Source organism: Salminus brasiliensis, chromosome 2, assembly GCF_030463535.1.
Source record: "Salminus brasiliensis chromosome 2, fSalBra1.hap2, whole genome shotgun sequence".
In the NCBI taxonomy this organism is placed as follows: Eukaryota; Metazoa; Chordata; class Actinopteri; order Characiformes; family Bryconidae; genus Salminus; species Salminus brasiliensis.
The window spans coordinates 24,197,036-24,211,924 of NC_132879.1; the positions used below are offsets into that span (position 1 = coordinate 24,197,036).

The 14,889-nt window shown below is 38.7% G+C and overlaps 2 protein-coding genes across 2 annotated transcripts; one reads left to right on the forward strand and one right to left on the reverse strand.

Moving 5' to 3' along the window:
* Positions 1–5,084: 5,084 nt before the first annotated feature.
* On the reverse strand, positions 5,085–10,326 carry dld (deltaD). The gene is made up of 14 exons (XM_072673706.1): positions 10,217–10,326; positions 9,201–9,276; positions 8,976–9,055; positions 8,829–8,897; positions 8,635–8,704; positions 8,025–8,125; positions 7,774–7,917; positions 7,529–7,630; positions 7,255–7,445; positions 6,773–6,943; positions 6,141–6,330; positions 5,920–6,057; positions 5,695–5,784; positions 5,085–5,528 (listed from the first exon to the last, which is right to left on the reverse strand). Exons 1-14 carry the CDS (start codon positions 10,253–10,255, stop codon positions 5,463–5,465), a joined length of 1,527 nt encoding a protein of 508 aa, XP_072529807.1. The 5' UTR covers positions 10,256–10,326; the 3' UTR covers positions 5,085–5,462.
* Positions 10,327–11,742: 1,416 nt separating this feature from the next.
* Positions 11,743–14,020, forward strand: efcab10 (EF-hand calcium binding domain 10). Its single transcript, XM_072673707.1, has 4 exons — positions 11,743–11,845; positions 12,051–12,215; positions 12,501–12,591; positions 13,408–14,020. The coding sequence occupies exons 1-4, from the start codon at positions 11,743–11,745 to the stop codon at positions 13,448–13,450; spliced, it is 402 nt and encodes a 133-aa protein (XP_072529808.1). The 3' UTR covers positions 13,451–14,020.
* The last annotated feature ends 869 nt before the right edge of the window (positions 14,021–14,889 follow it).

The window sequence follows — 14,889 nt, forward strand, 5'->3', positions numbered from 1 at the left end:
AAACACCAGTTATCAGAAAATGCTTCTTAAACCTTTTGTAAATCAAATTTATTTTGAATAATAATAAATAAATGATGTTTCAAAGTGAATTTCTTTGTGTTACTGGACTTCAGTGTGTTAACTAAGTGCTACAGAGACTACAGACACTGCACACAGCTCCACTGACTGAACATAGTGACGTGGGCGGAGTCAGAGAGGTCTCTGCCGCCCTCTAGCGACCGCCTGCAGTACAGTTCTTAACCCCGCCCGTTAGAGGTCTGCACAAGATCCGCCAGGTAATAGAGCAGGTGTGTACTATCACTCGAGGGTGCTGATAAAGGCAGGCCTAAAACTGCAGTCAACACATGGTCTGTTCGCGTAACAGTCCTCTTTTTCCCAAACATGGAGTAATTTGTGTAAAATATCGGAGATTTCGCATTGATCTCGGGTCGGTGTTTGTTTCTACAGTCTGTGTCCGGATCATCATCATCATCATGCGTCAGCACCGGTCGCATAAACAAACGCGTGAGTGACTGAGCCGTGTTAAAAGTTGGTACACACACAAACTGGCTTCTGAATTAAAGCGTCGTGCTGTTCATGAAAACAACCCCTGACCGTTTCGTTGCTCAGAAACATAAAGTCCGCCATTAATACAAACTAAATGGGGAAATATTTGAGCGTTCAGTGACCCTCACGTGCTTGTATGAGGAAACGTTGGCAGCTCCAATTCGTACCACGGTCTGTTGCTTAGTAACGAGACTCACAATGCATCTTGGTCCACAGTCAGTTGATGGAGCTAGTGAGCGACGATGTTCACTAGCACTAGAAATTACAAGTGTTAATATATATATACAGTCATGCCCGAAAGTATTCATACCCCTGGCAAAGTTTGACTTAAATTTACTTTTATTTAACCAGAAGTTATATTTTTGCCTTGAAACGACACAGGCATCTCCCAGGAGATAACACGATGATGTACAAGAGGCATCATTGTGGGAAAAAGTATTTCTCAGCTTTTATACACATTTGAACAAAAAGTGGCATGTCCAAAATTATTCATACCCTTTGAAAACTGTCACAGTATATGGGAAAATCCAAAGTTCTATACCATTCCAAATAGTCCAAGCTGTTTTAAAGCATCCTAATTACCCTGATTCATTGGGAACAGCTGTTTTAATCAACTCAACAGGAGAAAAACAGCAGCTCTCTGCAGTTGGTTTGTGGACAGTCATGGCTAAGACAAAGGAGCTCACTAAGGACCTGCGGCTGTGCATTGTGGCCGCTCACAAGTCAGGAAAGGGCTATAAAGCCATATCAAAATGTTTTCAAGTTCCAGTGGCTACAGTGCAAAGTATTATTAAAAAATACAAGAAGTTCCGCACTGTGGAAAATCTCAGATGATGTGGTCGGAAGCCAAAAGTGACACCTGTGCTGGCCAGGAGAATAGTGAGAGAGGTGAAGAAAAATCCAAGGATCACCACCAAGGCCATCCTGGTGAATCTGGACTCTGCTGGTGGCGACATCTCAAGGCAGACAGTTCAACGGACACTGCACACTGCTGGGTTCCACGGACGCAGGCCAAGGAGGACACCACTTCTCCAGAAAAGGTACACATAAGCCCGCTTGACCTTTGCAAATGCTCATCTGGACAAAGAAGAAGACTTCTGGTGTTCTGTTTTATGGTCAGATGAAACAAAAATTGAATTGTTTGGCCACAATGATGTGTGCACCATTTGGCGTGAAAAAGGAGAAGCCTTCAACCCTAAGAACACCATCCCCACTGTCAAACATGGTGGTGGGAACCTAATGTTTTGGGGGTGTTTTTCAGCCAATGGACCAGGGAACTTGATCGCAGTAAATGGCACCATGAAAAAAGAGCAATACATCAAGATTCTCAACAACAACATCAGGCAGTCTGCAGAGAAACTTGGCCTTGGGAACCGGTGGACATTTCAGCACGACAACGACCCAAAACACACAGCCAAAGTGGTGAAGAAATGGTTAGCAGACAAAAACATTAATGTTTTGCAGTGGCCCAGCCAGAGTCCTGACTTGAATCCAATTGAGAATCTGTGGAGGGAGCTAAAGATCAGGGTGATGGCAAGGAGACCCTCGAACCTCAAAGAGTTGGAGCTCATCACTAAAGATGAATGGGCAAAAATACCAGTGGAGACATGCAAAAAGCTGGTCAGCAATTACAGGAAGCGTTTGATTGCTGTAATAGCCAATGAAGGCTTTTCTATTAATTATTGAGAAGGGTATGAATAATTTTGGACATGCCACTTTTTGTTCAAATGTGTATAAAAGCTGAGAAATACTTTTTCCCACAATGATGCCTCTTGTACATCATCGTGTTATCTCCTGGGAGATGCCTGTGTCATTTCCAGGCAAAAATATAATTTCTGGTTAAATAAAAGTAAATTTACGTCAAACTTTGACAGGGGTATGAATACTTTCGGGCATGACTGTGTGTGTGTATGTGTGTATATATATATATATATATATATATATATATATATATATATATATATATATATATATATATATATATATATATATATAATCAACCTGATATCATACTTTATATTATTAATATTTATTTATCATAATAACATGTTTATGAAAGCTGCAGATATATGTATCTAGTACTTGAAATAATACCAATTGCTGCTATACATAAATATTCATGTGTTGTCACTCTTAGGCGAAAACCTGAACAGCTGCCAGAATCAAATGATGATGATCAAATGATGTTGACTGGGTGCTTCTGCATAGATCCAACATCCTTATCTAGGTTTCGGACGACACCACAGTGGTCGGCTACAACAGTGATCATTGGCAAACTTTAGTCTTGCCCTGATGTTTGCGGTTTCTCTCTGACAGTAGATGCACATATCATCAGCTGTGGCAGGAGCTACCTGAAGATGCTGGGATGACATTTTAGGATTATTGGAGACTTCTTCATGCATCTTATGGTCTGCTCTCGGGCTGCGTTTGCAGATAGTGGAATGGCTGAATTCTGATTGTTTCAAGGTATTTTTAACCCCTTAACAGACTCCTATGCATCTACCACACAAGAAAACTGCATTTCTATTAATAACATTTTACAGTTGACTTTATTAAAGACATTTCAGTTTTATGTGTTGTTATATTACCTTCATCTCTCAATATTGTAAAAAGAAATGCAGATCTAATGTCTGTGTTTAAATTTTAAATATCACATTATCCAACTGTAAACTCAGTAGTGTAAATACAGTAAATAAGCAATTCTTTGGAGAAATATCTAGTGTAGTGTTAGTGTTAGCCCACCACCTCTATTCTCAGTCATTTCAGTTGCTATATTAACGTAGCGTAGCTGGCCACACATTCATGTAAATTTAACTTTGATATACATTATTTTTAAAAACACCTTCGGAAAATGATACAATAATTTATTCAATAAAACCAGTTAAAACCAGTGCCTCTGCCTATGACAGCTTACACTGCCAAACAAAACAGTCCTGATACAAAACATGCATAAAATTTGCACTATGATTATTTGCACAGCTGTACAGATGTTAATGTTCTGTAAATGTTTATATCATTATATCTGTACATAATAGTTTGTATATAGATGTCTACTCAGGCTACATATGGATGATTACAAATGTTGTTACAGCTCTTTATTACTTTTAGTACTTTTTAAACTTATTATTCTTTATTCTATTTATTGTTTAGTGTATTTTCTCTCTTAGTGTAATACTTGTTAACGTTTGTTACATTATACTTGTGTTGCTCTCACCAAGTAAAATTCCTTGTATGTGTAACAAAATAAAGAGATTCTGATTCTAAAACAAACTACATTTGACTTTTGCTTAGAAAGCTCCAGAAGCGAGTAATTTGATTATTGAAAATGCATTTCATTATGTAATTCTCATTATACAACTGAGTGATCAACCCTGTAAGAGTGTGTTAACATGTTTAATAGAAAAAAAACAAACAGATAAGTAGAGTCAGAAATCTCAGCACCTGGTCTTTTTCTTAGGCTTCTGAGACCTGGGCTCAGCATTGATGCCTACTTCAAATTGAGGAGCTCTGAGCCTCTGAGCGTCAGTCCAGCACCTAAGAACCTCTCAGTGATGTCTCAGTCAATGTGGGGCAGGACAGTCTCTCCCACAGCTGCTGCTCGATCTGGAGGCCCAGTGTCAGACAGTAGACCTGCTGGTCTCCAGCTGGGATTTTGAGAATGGGGTTCAACACAGAATGGTAGATGTGCTCGCTCACAATGTGGCCATGAGGCGGCATCGGTACTAATGCCAGGCTCAGCAAAGACCTGCACACTGGCTTTAAGTTCCTCAGAGAAAGAAATGTATGAAGTGGAGCAGGCGGCCCATACCGGAGGCCGAAAATGGTGATCAAACGATGAAAATGCTTAGAAAGCACAACCCCTTACATTGTGTGATAATAGAAAAATGTGTGGAAGGGAAAATCTTCCACTGAAAGTTTTAGGTGCCAGCGACGACACATTTAAGCTCGTATTAATCATCAGTGCCAGTTGCCACGTATGCGGCGCAACGTGAGGGACATCTTGTGGCCACATGCTGGTACTACATGCAGTGTGGCTTTCCAGTCAACTGTAGAAACTGTAGAAATCTGGAGTGCTGTAGTCATCACAATCAAGCCATAACATTTTAATGCGTTAATGCATGTATTTTAACTGTATGTGTGTATATCAGTACAGTTATTTTAAAGATTTCGTGGTTTTGTAGCCATTTCTGTCAAATCGGTATGTGACTTTAGCTGGACCTCCACATCGCAGATTAATCAGTGTTATTTAGCACATTTTCATTCTTAAACTGGGAATATTCAAATGTAAAACATTGCTGTAACTTTGTAAAGCGTTTGTGGGACAGTCGTAGCTAAGTGTTTATCTCAGTATCTAGTTGAAATGCTCAGCTACCCATTTTCACCTAGCAAACTGATGTGAATACCCATGTGCTAAACAAGGGGTTTGTTAGCCTAAGTAAAAAAGGAAGTGTTGTTTCTCTTTAGTCCATGAACAGCATTTTTATTCTTAATTCAAACATTAGGCCACACTTTTGCAAACTACAATAACAAATCACACATTTCCATACTGAAGTACTTTTATTAGTTGCATGATTTATCTTTCACCATACCTTGCTTTTATTGCCTTGAGTTCCACTTTACTGCTTTAATGTGACTCCTACTCTGTTTGTGCCTGTTCGCATTTGACTTGAGACATTTACGAACAACTGTAATACAAAACACTGCTCAATTACTCATTTAACGAGTCAAACACTCAGTCCATCATAAGACCCAAACCTCTTTATTAGAACATTTAAATAACATACTAAATGTAAGTGTAATGTTATGCATGAAGGGTTCTCCTGAAAGCTGAAGGTTGAGGATCTCCAAAATGTGCGTAGTGAAAGTTCCAAAACCAGCCATGAAGCAGACGATATATACATGTATCTCACGATGGTCTAGAAATTGATAGCTTTTCCAAATGAAGCAGCAAGGTTGGCTTCTCGGAAGGCCTCTGAAACCGTCTGGAAAGAGAGAAACGTGCGAGTTAACCAGTCTGTAAAGTTTACCACAAAGCAAACAGTTCATGCAATGCTAAGTGTATTATCAGATGCAGCTGTCTTCATCTGAACACAAGCAATGCAGCTGTAGAAAACAAACATCTTATTGTTTTTTTTTTGAGACACCTACTGGATGGGCGTGGCACACTCTTGCAACATCTTCACATGATGCTCCATATTCCATAGCAAGTGCAGCCTCGTTGATCATCTCACCAGCCCCCTAAGCAAGACGAAGCACTCATTACCAGCATGGCACTGGAACAGTTCAACTTTACTAATGGATGCATGTTTATTAAGCAGACGCAAAGTTCCAGCCTGAGTAGTGTTGTTATATATCGTCTTTTGTGTCACTCACTGATCCCAGGATGTGAGCTCCCAGCATTCTGTCTGTCTCCTTGTGACTCAAGATCTTCACCATGCCATCTGTATCAGCATTAGTCTTTGCTCTGCTGTTGGCAGCAAAGGGGAATTTGCCTATTTTGTATGGGACTCCCTGCAGGGACAGAGAATTCAACCAGATTGTAGATTAAATGGCAGAGCACAGCATGTGGAGGAGGAGAGAGAATAAAAACTTACTTCTTCCTTAAGCTGCTCCTCATTTTTGCCCACCCAGGCCACCTCAGGGTGTGTATAGATGACCGAAGGAACGCAGTTGTAATCAATGTGAACGGCTCCTCCTGCCATGCCCTCAACACATATTATACCTTCATCCTCTGCCTTGTGTGCCAGCATAGGTCCAGCTACTACATCACCAATTGCATAAATACTGTGTTCAGAAAAGAAGAAAAAAAAAAAATGTATACACTGAAAAACAGTCACTCTGAAATGACTGATGTCTGAACACGCAATGCATTTCAAACACCCCCACATCACTATCAATAATGGTATTTCAGCTACATAAATGAAACACTATATGGACAAAACTATTGGGACACCTGATTATTCATTGTTTCTTCTGAAACCAAGGGAATTTATTTAACAAACAAACAAAACAGAGAGCACAGTTCCACAGCTCAAGTGCTGGGGGCTTTAAACCTCTTTTTAGGCATGGTGCCAATAGGATACTGGCACTGGCAAACTGTGTGTGTGCGGGCATTTTAACATCTGTTTCAGCAATAGGTGCAATTTAAATGAGCTGAATGCATTCATTAAAAAGCTGTCCACAACACTTTGGACAAATAGCATAGCATAATATGAAGCTCTCATACCTGGGCACTTTGGTCTGGAAACGGTTGTTGACGGGGATCCTACCACGGTTGTCCAGCTCAACACCAATTTGCTCAAGACCAAGGTTCTGTGTAAAAGGGCGACGGCCAATGCACACCAGCAGCACATCACAGGTGAGGGTCTCGTTCTTGCCTCCTGCAGCAGCCTCCACTCTGAGAACACATGGCATGATAGCTCATAAATGGTACCATGCAGTAGATAAAGGAGCATTATTCTGGATAATTAAAAACTGACTGATGACCAGTAAACTCTCCAAGCCTGGCTTTAAATTAATCTACAAAGACACATGCTAAATTCCTGCCAGGAATCCGAACACTAAAAAAATTATAAAAAAAAAAAAACCCAAAACAAACAAACAAACAAAAAAAACACACATCTGTGTATCTGTTATGCACAGATCACACTGAGGTCTAATTTCAAGTTTGAGGAAAAAAAAAAGGTTTTGGACACTGCCATAACTTACGCCACATCAATCTTGCCATCTGGCCTTCTGGTGGCACCCATGACCTTGGTGCCAAGCTTGAACTTCATGCCCTGTTTCTGGAGAATACGCTGGAAGTTCTTGGAGACCTCCATGTCGATGCCCAGCCCACCCACATGTCCCAAAAACTCCACTGCTGTCACTTTGGACCCCAATCTCTGCCACACTGAGCCCTGAAAGAAGTTCAACAATGTACTGTTAAAAGTCCATGATCAGTTTGAAAAAAATCTGTTCCACAGGCTCATGGCCTACCCACCAGCTCCACTCCAATTACTCCAGCTCCAATGACGATCAGTTCCTCTGGAACTTTCTTGAGGGACAGTGCCCCTGTAGAGGACACCACAGTTTCCTCATCGATCTGTAAAACACAGATTACAAGATGAAGACAAGTCAAGACTGGTTCTCAAATATCACATGTGCATTTAAGTATGTGCCTGAATTAGTAGCTCACAATCAGCAAAACAAAAAACAAGAATGATGTATGAAGCAGTGAGGACAAACCTCAATGCCTGGGAATGGAGTGACCTCTGATCCTGTAGCAATCAGAATGTTTTTGGTGTTAATAACTTGCTCACCGCCATCAGCAGTCTTTGCAGTGACTTGGTTTTTACCAGTTATTGTTCCGAACCCACTGACATGAGTAACCTAGAGAAATTGAAGATGTTGAGGATGCGGACACTAGCAAATCATTACTTAATAGCCAACTGAATGCAATCTGTGTTCTTTTCAAGCGATCCTCCAGGTTTAATCACCTTGTTCTGTTTGAATAAATGAGCTATGCCTCCTGTCAAGGCTTTGACAGCACCGCTCTTCTGTGCCATCATCTTCTCCAGGTTCAGTGAAATTCCCTGGACTAAACGTAAATAGAAAGAGAAGTTGGAGTTGTAAGGTCAGAATATTTTCATATACAATTTAATAATTTTTAATGTTTTGGCAATTCATTAAAATATGCTGTTTAACATCAGGCAGATCACACCATTTTCTATATAATCTCATATACACAAATACATAATCCAGCTAATGCCTTCTTGTCAGAATACACAGGACAGTGTGTTAAATATATTCAGAGGGCACATTAGTTTTACAACCCTTTTGCAATGCCAGGGGTGGTGTGTGCATCATACCATTATTTATAAACACACATTTTAAGGGTTGGCGAAGTACTCTGAGTCATTAGTGATGCTTTTCATCCCCTAAATAATCATGACTGTGACCATGTTAATTTAATGATTGTGCTTTGGTAATTAAAAATAAATCAACCAGAAACAGTTTTTGTTTAAGGTACATCACATTTTTTAAATAAAGAAAATTTTTCATTTGCTTTGCTGGCCAGAAAAGTATATTTCTACATTTGGTACTTACTTTCAATACCTCTGCTTTCAAAGTCCTTTCCATGTGCCAGGTGATACAGATAAGAGTTGTTTAACAGGGCCTTAAAAAAACAACATGAGAGTCAACCAAGGTCTTTTAAATATGCAAGTATGGTAATAGGATTACAGTTTGACATGTTTGTCTGAGATGACTGCATTTATTCAGCTTGTGTGTGTATGAAATACCTTTGATGGGATGCAGCCCACATTTAAGCAGGTCCCTCCGAGAGTGGCATTCTTTTCCACACACACTGTCTGCAAGAAGAGGTCATGTTAGTTGTCTACTAAAAAGTAACACATTTTTGTGAGATGCGGGAGGAGACTGGTTGTTACCTTGAAACCAAGCTGTGCAGCTTTGATGGCAGCTACATATCCTCCAGGCCCAGAGCCCACAACTGTTACATCAGCATCAACTATGAGGGGACACACAAGACCTTGGTTTACAAACTCGTACCATTAAAAACTGGCACCATTTATATCACCTAACATATCTTCATGAACACATGAACACATAGTAGTAGCGATTTTCTGAATACTCAGCAGCTGAGGATGTCTTACTTGGGGCTTTGTCAGCATATGTTCTCACGGATAATGCTGTGGCTCCATGCAACTTGCAGGGCAGGTGTTGTCCTCGCTGTGTTTATATATAAAAGAAAAAAAGAAAAAGAAAAAGAAAGAATAAGAGATATATAACTATCAGTCTCAGAGAGAAAGTCACATATTACAGCAGCACAAAAACACAGAAGTAGTGAGACTAGCAAAAACAAGAGCAGATAAAAAAAAACATGCAATTAAGATTACAAAATAATAAGAATACAAACAGAGCAAGAGCAAAAGTGACAGAAATCTTACTGTAATGGTGTAAATTACACATGGGACACTCAATAGACTAATAATGGCAAAGTGTCCGTGTAGTGTAAACTTACAAGCACAATATATACTTGACCAACAAGTATCAAGTATGTGACAAATGTACAGATAGCTACATGCCAAAAGTGCCCGTGCAAATGACAGGACTGCAAATCCTGCAAAAACAGCCATTAAATCACCACTTTTTCTAATATGAAATTATAAACAACCGTCCACTTAAGGATTAATTGCCAACTGCTGGTAGGTAGTGATACTATTATCACACTATTAGCTAAAATAAAGTCAATACCATGACACAACCGCCTGACAGCGCAGCCAAAAAAGTAGCACTAGCTAGCCTGCTAGCAGCTAACTGACTTACCGTCTATGCAGCTAGTTCACTAGAAATTCTTCCAAATCCTCACGTTAACTTTACAAACATACTAACGTGTGCTTAGGCAAGCCTAAAAGAAAGCAGCTGGAACTACGCGAAAGACCACGAAGCTACACGACATGCATTGATACACCCTGCTCCTGTCGGTCTGGCTAGCGTTCATGTCAACTGAGCTAGCTTGGCGAGCCACCTTGCTATCGTGCTAACTCGGCCTTCACAGCAGACATCCTGAACAAACAACGCCACGTTTCTCCATATATATCCTTATTGTCGCCCACAGACCGCCGTGGACACTTCAGCGTAGTGTTATATTAAGCAGAGCAGTAGTTACCGTTGCAAGGGCGCGGTAGAGCTGGTTCCAGGTCTGCATTTTCGTCAGTGTCCTGAACACAGATCGCTTCACCTACAGCACTCTGCGCGTCCAAGGACTCTGCACTTCGCGCCTGCGCACAACGAAACGCAGCACTGTCGCTCACTTAACGCGTCGAAAGTCACTCAACCAGCTGACTGCCCCACATATAATAAAAGCTGCACATTGTGTAACCCCAAAAATCTTACCATATTTAAGAAACAAAAAGGTGATACGCACATTTAAAATATATCGATAATTATTTTTGTACACATCGGCACCAGCCCTCATAACAATCCTTTACACCTAGCACTATCACTTTTGTGGCCCTCAACTTTGATACATCCTAAATGTGCTGACCCAATGAACAGGTACCCAAATGTTTTGTCTAGTAGGGTGACCACATGTCATCTTTTTTCCAGGACATGTGGCCCTAATAAAAGTGTTTTTTTTATTCCCGAATTCCCACATTGCCTGGAATATCTGGGATTTGACATTTATTTCATGTTGACTTTTGCTTGTTTACAGTAGGTGCCAGTGCCAGATTCCTGTCCCCTGTAGTCCTTATTTAAAAAACCAAAATACAGTCATCCTAGAGCCTGAGGACCAAAAGGACCTATCCATGCACGAGAAAGGAGGAGGTTTAATTATGATGTATAAAATTGTCATATTTAGACAGCTTTTTTTATAGAAATATTAGTTTCAGTACAGATAGTGAAAATTTAATTATGAGAAGGGTACTATTTTTTTTATTTCTGGTAACATCAGATGTTTTGTTACTGAAAGTGCTCAAAAAGGGTAAAGAAAAAGAGGAACTTATGATACTGGTATTTACAACAAACTATTTATTATATTATAACTATTTATTATTATAAATACTATGTTTTTGAATAGCCCCACTATTTGCATACTCTTACAGTACTCTAGAAAGGATAGGTTGCTAAATCCAGTCCTATTCCTGGCTATATAAAGGAAAGTTTACATCTTGTATGTGGACCTAGATTAAAACAGTCAGCATACAGCCTTAATAAAGTAGTGTTTAATTGTCTTAGGCTGTATCAGTATGGTCAAACACTGCCGATCTAAACCTTGCCTATTTATCCTCCATACTGTAAATTAACCTTTGGATCTTCAGACCAGAGCACACTAAACAAACATCCTTATGTTTCCAGTGGTGGTTGCAATATACAATAAAATACACTAATAAGGCAAATTACCTGAAGTGCAGAACATAGCTAGATTATCACACCAAACAAATGTTTATTGACGTTTATTTGGTGGGTATGCTGTGTTTGTCTGAAAACACACAAGTAAAACAATATCAGCAGAAATGCTATTGATTTACGTTTAATTAATTAATTTAATTGAATTATGATCGTTTCCTATTAATAACATTAACGATAGCTAGCTGACAAATTAAGCGAAACACGTAGCTAGCTGGCTACGTCATTATCTAAATAGGCTACATGTATCCTAGCAACCAAGAGCAACAAGACCCGGGCAACACGATGTCAACACCTCGAGAAAGGGAGGCAGAGCAATACCTCAGCAATCACAAAATTATGGAATTAATGAATAACTTAACGAGTATGCTGTTCTTTTATAGACCAGGTGAGACATGTCTGCCCTCTTGGTCTAAACCACCTTAGACTACATCCTCCATAATCACGCATGGGACCTAAGCCTAAGCAACGTTTAAATGCAATATATCTAGCTAGTGCTACATTAGATTATTTACACGTGGACGCCGCATTATCATGCATTACCTTTTTTATAATTAGTGCTAACTCGTTTTATTGTTTCTTTTTTTTTTAAGAACGACCAAAGGAATTTCTAATATCTCAGCTTGAACAGCTGAAAACCTCAAGACTTCGTGCTGTTGACAGTCCCTGTCTGTTTGATGATTCCAACTTGGACGCAGTGTTTGGAATCCTGGATCCTACAAATCAAGGGTATATCACCTGCACTCAGTATCAAGAAGGTAAACAGCAGTATTATTAACACTGTGCACTACAGTTATATGACTATATATTAATAATATAATTTAAACTTTACCAATTCATTCAATCACCATCGACTAGACTTAGATTTCTATTGAAAGCATTTTAAGAGTAGAACTACCATTTCAATAAACACCTTACTTATTACTCTCTTTATGTAGGTATTATTTAAAATGTTATTCCAGTTTGCTTTCTTGAACCTGGTACAGGACATGCTGATATACGATGAATTGCTTATATTAGTAAACATAGCTACATCTTCACAGCAATGACGACACTTGGTATTAGGAATGTCAACGAGTGCCCTGAGGATCTTGGAAGTGATAGAATATCCCGGAAAACATTTAAAAAAGGAGCGTAAGTGTTGAACTACTATTAATCTATTTAACAATTGATTATAACTATGTGACTTCAGTAAGTCACCTTGCTTCATATACCACTAAAATAATAAGGAATGTCATAGGTATATACTGTCATTTTAAAACAAATTCAATTAATCAATAAACATGCAAACTTCTTTACACCCTAACAAAAGCCATTGTGGTTATCGCATTCTCTGATGCAATTTGGACATTCACATTTGACTGCGTCTACACACATTGCAGTGGGAGATATTTTGCTCTCACTAATGGCTGTCTAAAAAGGTGTCCTGTCACCAAACATTTCAACAAAAACTGGCTTACAAACAGCATTGCCAGTATTGCCAGTACATCTCTTTACCCCGAAGGAGCAGACAGAGGAGAATCAATTCAGTTACACCCTGAGAGTCAGCTGGTCATTTAGCTGGAGTTAGTGCTGCCAACTTGCAAACTGCCTTGCTATGGCTAAATATAATAAAACTTTTTAAAGATCAGCTGCATACTTTCTTTAAAAACATAAGACAAGTTTAACCACAAATAGCAGATGTCTGAACATGCTATCTGACAATTAAAAAAAAATAAGGCCGCATTAAAACTTAAGATCTTTATATTAATCTAACTAAAGGTGTTTCATGGGTACTGCATTGTTAATAATTGGCTTGCAGTATTATAAAAGTTAAAGAGCATTCAAAATAACATGCAATATCGTATTTTAGTTTATGTGTAAATACATTTGAATAGTGTGAGTTTACACAAAAAGGAAAGGTTAAGAACAGAAAATAACTTTCTGATAATTGTATTTTTCTCTTTGTAGGAAGGAAAGCCTTCTCAGCAGTGCAGCAACATTCCAGATGTAATTGTGTATCTTTTATGTATCTTGAGGATCTAATAACGCTTCTTCGCTTAGAGAAGAAAAGAGATTATCATCCATTTAATAATAAAAACGTCTTGTGTGTGAATGTTTGTGAAAGTTCACTTTGCTGCACAGAGACGAACTGCATACACCGGTTTCGAGTACATCATCATTATTTGATGTGACGCTGTAACGCTGCTGCAGGGTATTTACATAATGGAGCAACATTGAAACTGGTGCTCAGTTGAGGAGTGTGAGGAAACAGAGTTATCTGCTAACTGGAAAAAAAACTGTTCTAATGCTTATACCTTTGTTGTGGGTAGTACTACATTAAACCAAACATCTTACAAGCATTTCTGCTATGTGATGTACACATTGGGGTAGTGGGAATGGCAGAGAAATGAGATGAATTGGACTTTGCAATGAAACAGTCCATAAAGGTGGTTTATTTGTTTTTTGTATTAAGGGCTGTATTGATGACTATTCTCTTAGTACTAGTGAAATACAACAGTTGTTATGTGCTTAGGTTATATACTGATCTGTCCCTCAGCAACTATGTAAAGGGATATTTCGATGGTGTTTTTCATGGCTTTGCTTCAGACTAATGAGTTGCAGTTATTAAAAAGTAATTTAGCAGCTTTGGGTTTAAAAATGCTTACACCTGATCTTTGTTTTTAGGGAAAAGGTCAAGGTAACTAATACTATGAATGAAGAAATAACAAGTAGGAATGGGCAATATGGTCAAAATATGAAATCATAATATATAAAGACATTTTTACATTACAGGATATTTATGACAATACATGTGATCGCAGACAAAATGCACCAGTAATGTCAAATAATAATAAAAAAAATTAAAGAGATTAAATGATTCCTCCCAAACTAGATTAATTGCACTGTTTATAATGATTCATGCAGTTGTTCTTTAGGCACAATGCACACACATTTGTCACAATGCGATAAAATACTGTCATATTGTTCACCCCTAATCATGCGTAATGTTATGAATGAAAAATGTTTCACATGAAAGTTTACACATTACACCTTCAATATACTTCTTTAACACCAAACTTCAGTAAACTATACCCGACCCTACTGAAAGCATTAGGAATATATACAGTTTATTTCTAAGCTGCTTTTGGTGTTCATTGTGATATTTGCACTGGATTTACTTGGTGAAAGTTTATGTGAAAGCAATAACAATGTGTAATAGAGGGGTCAAAGTGTTACAGTGATACAAGATTGTGGACACAACCTTTTCAGAAACGTTTTTGTATGGAATATGTAAAGTATGTAACTAAGGGGAAATCTTTCATGGTGTATTTCTTTTCTTTATCTTATTACATTAGTCCAGGTATGAGGCTGAATTGCTGTAGTCTACAACTAAGGCTGTAACGGTCACATGTAATACTCTATCACAACAGAAACCACTGGCACGTTCAA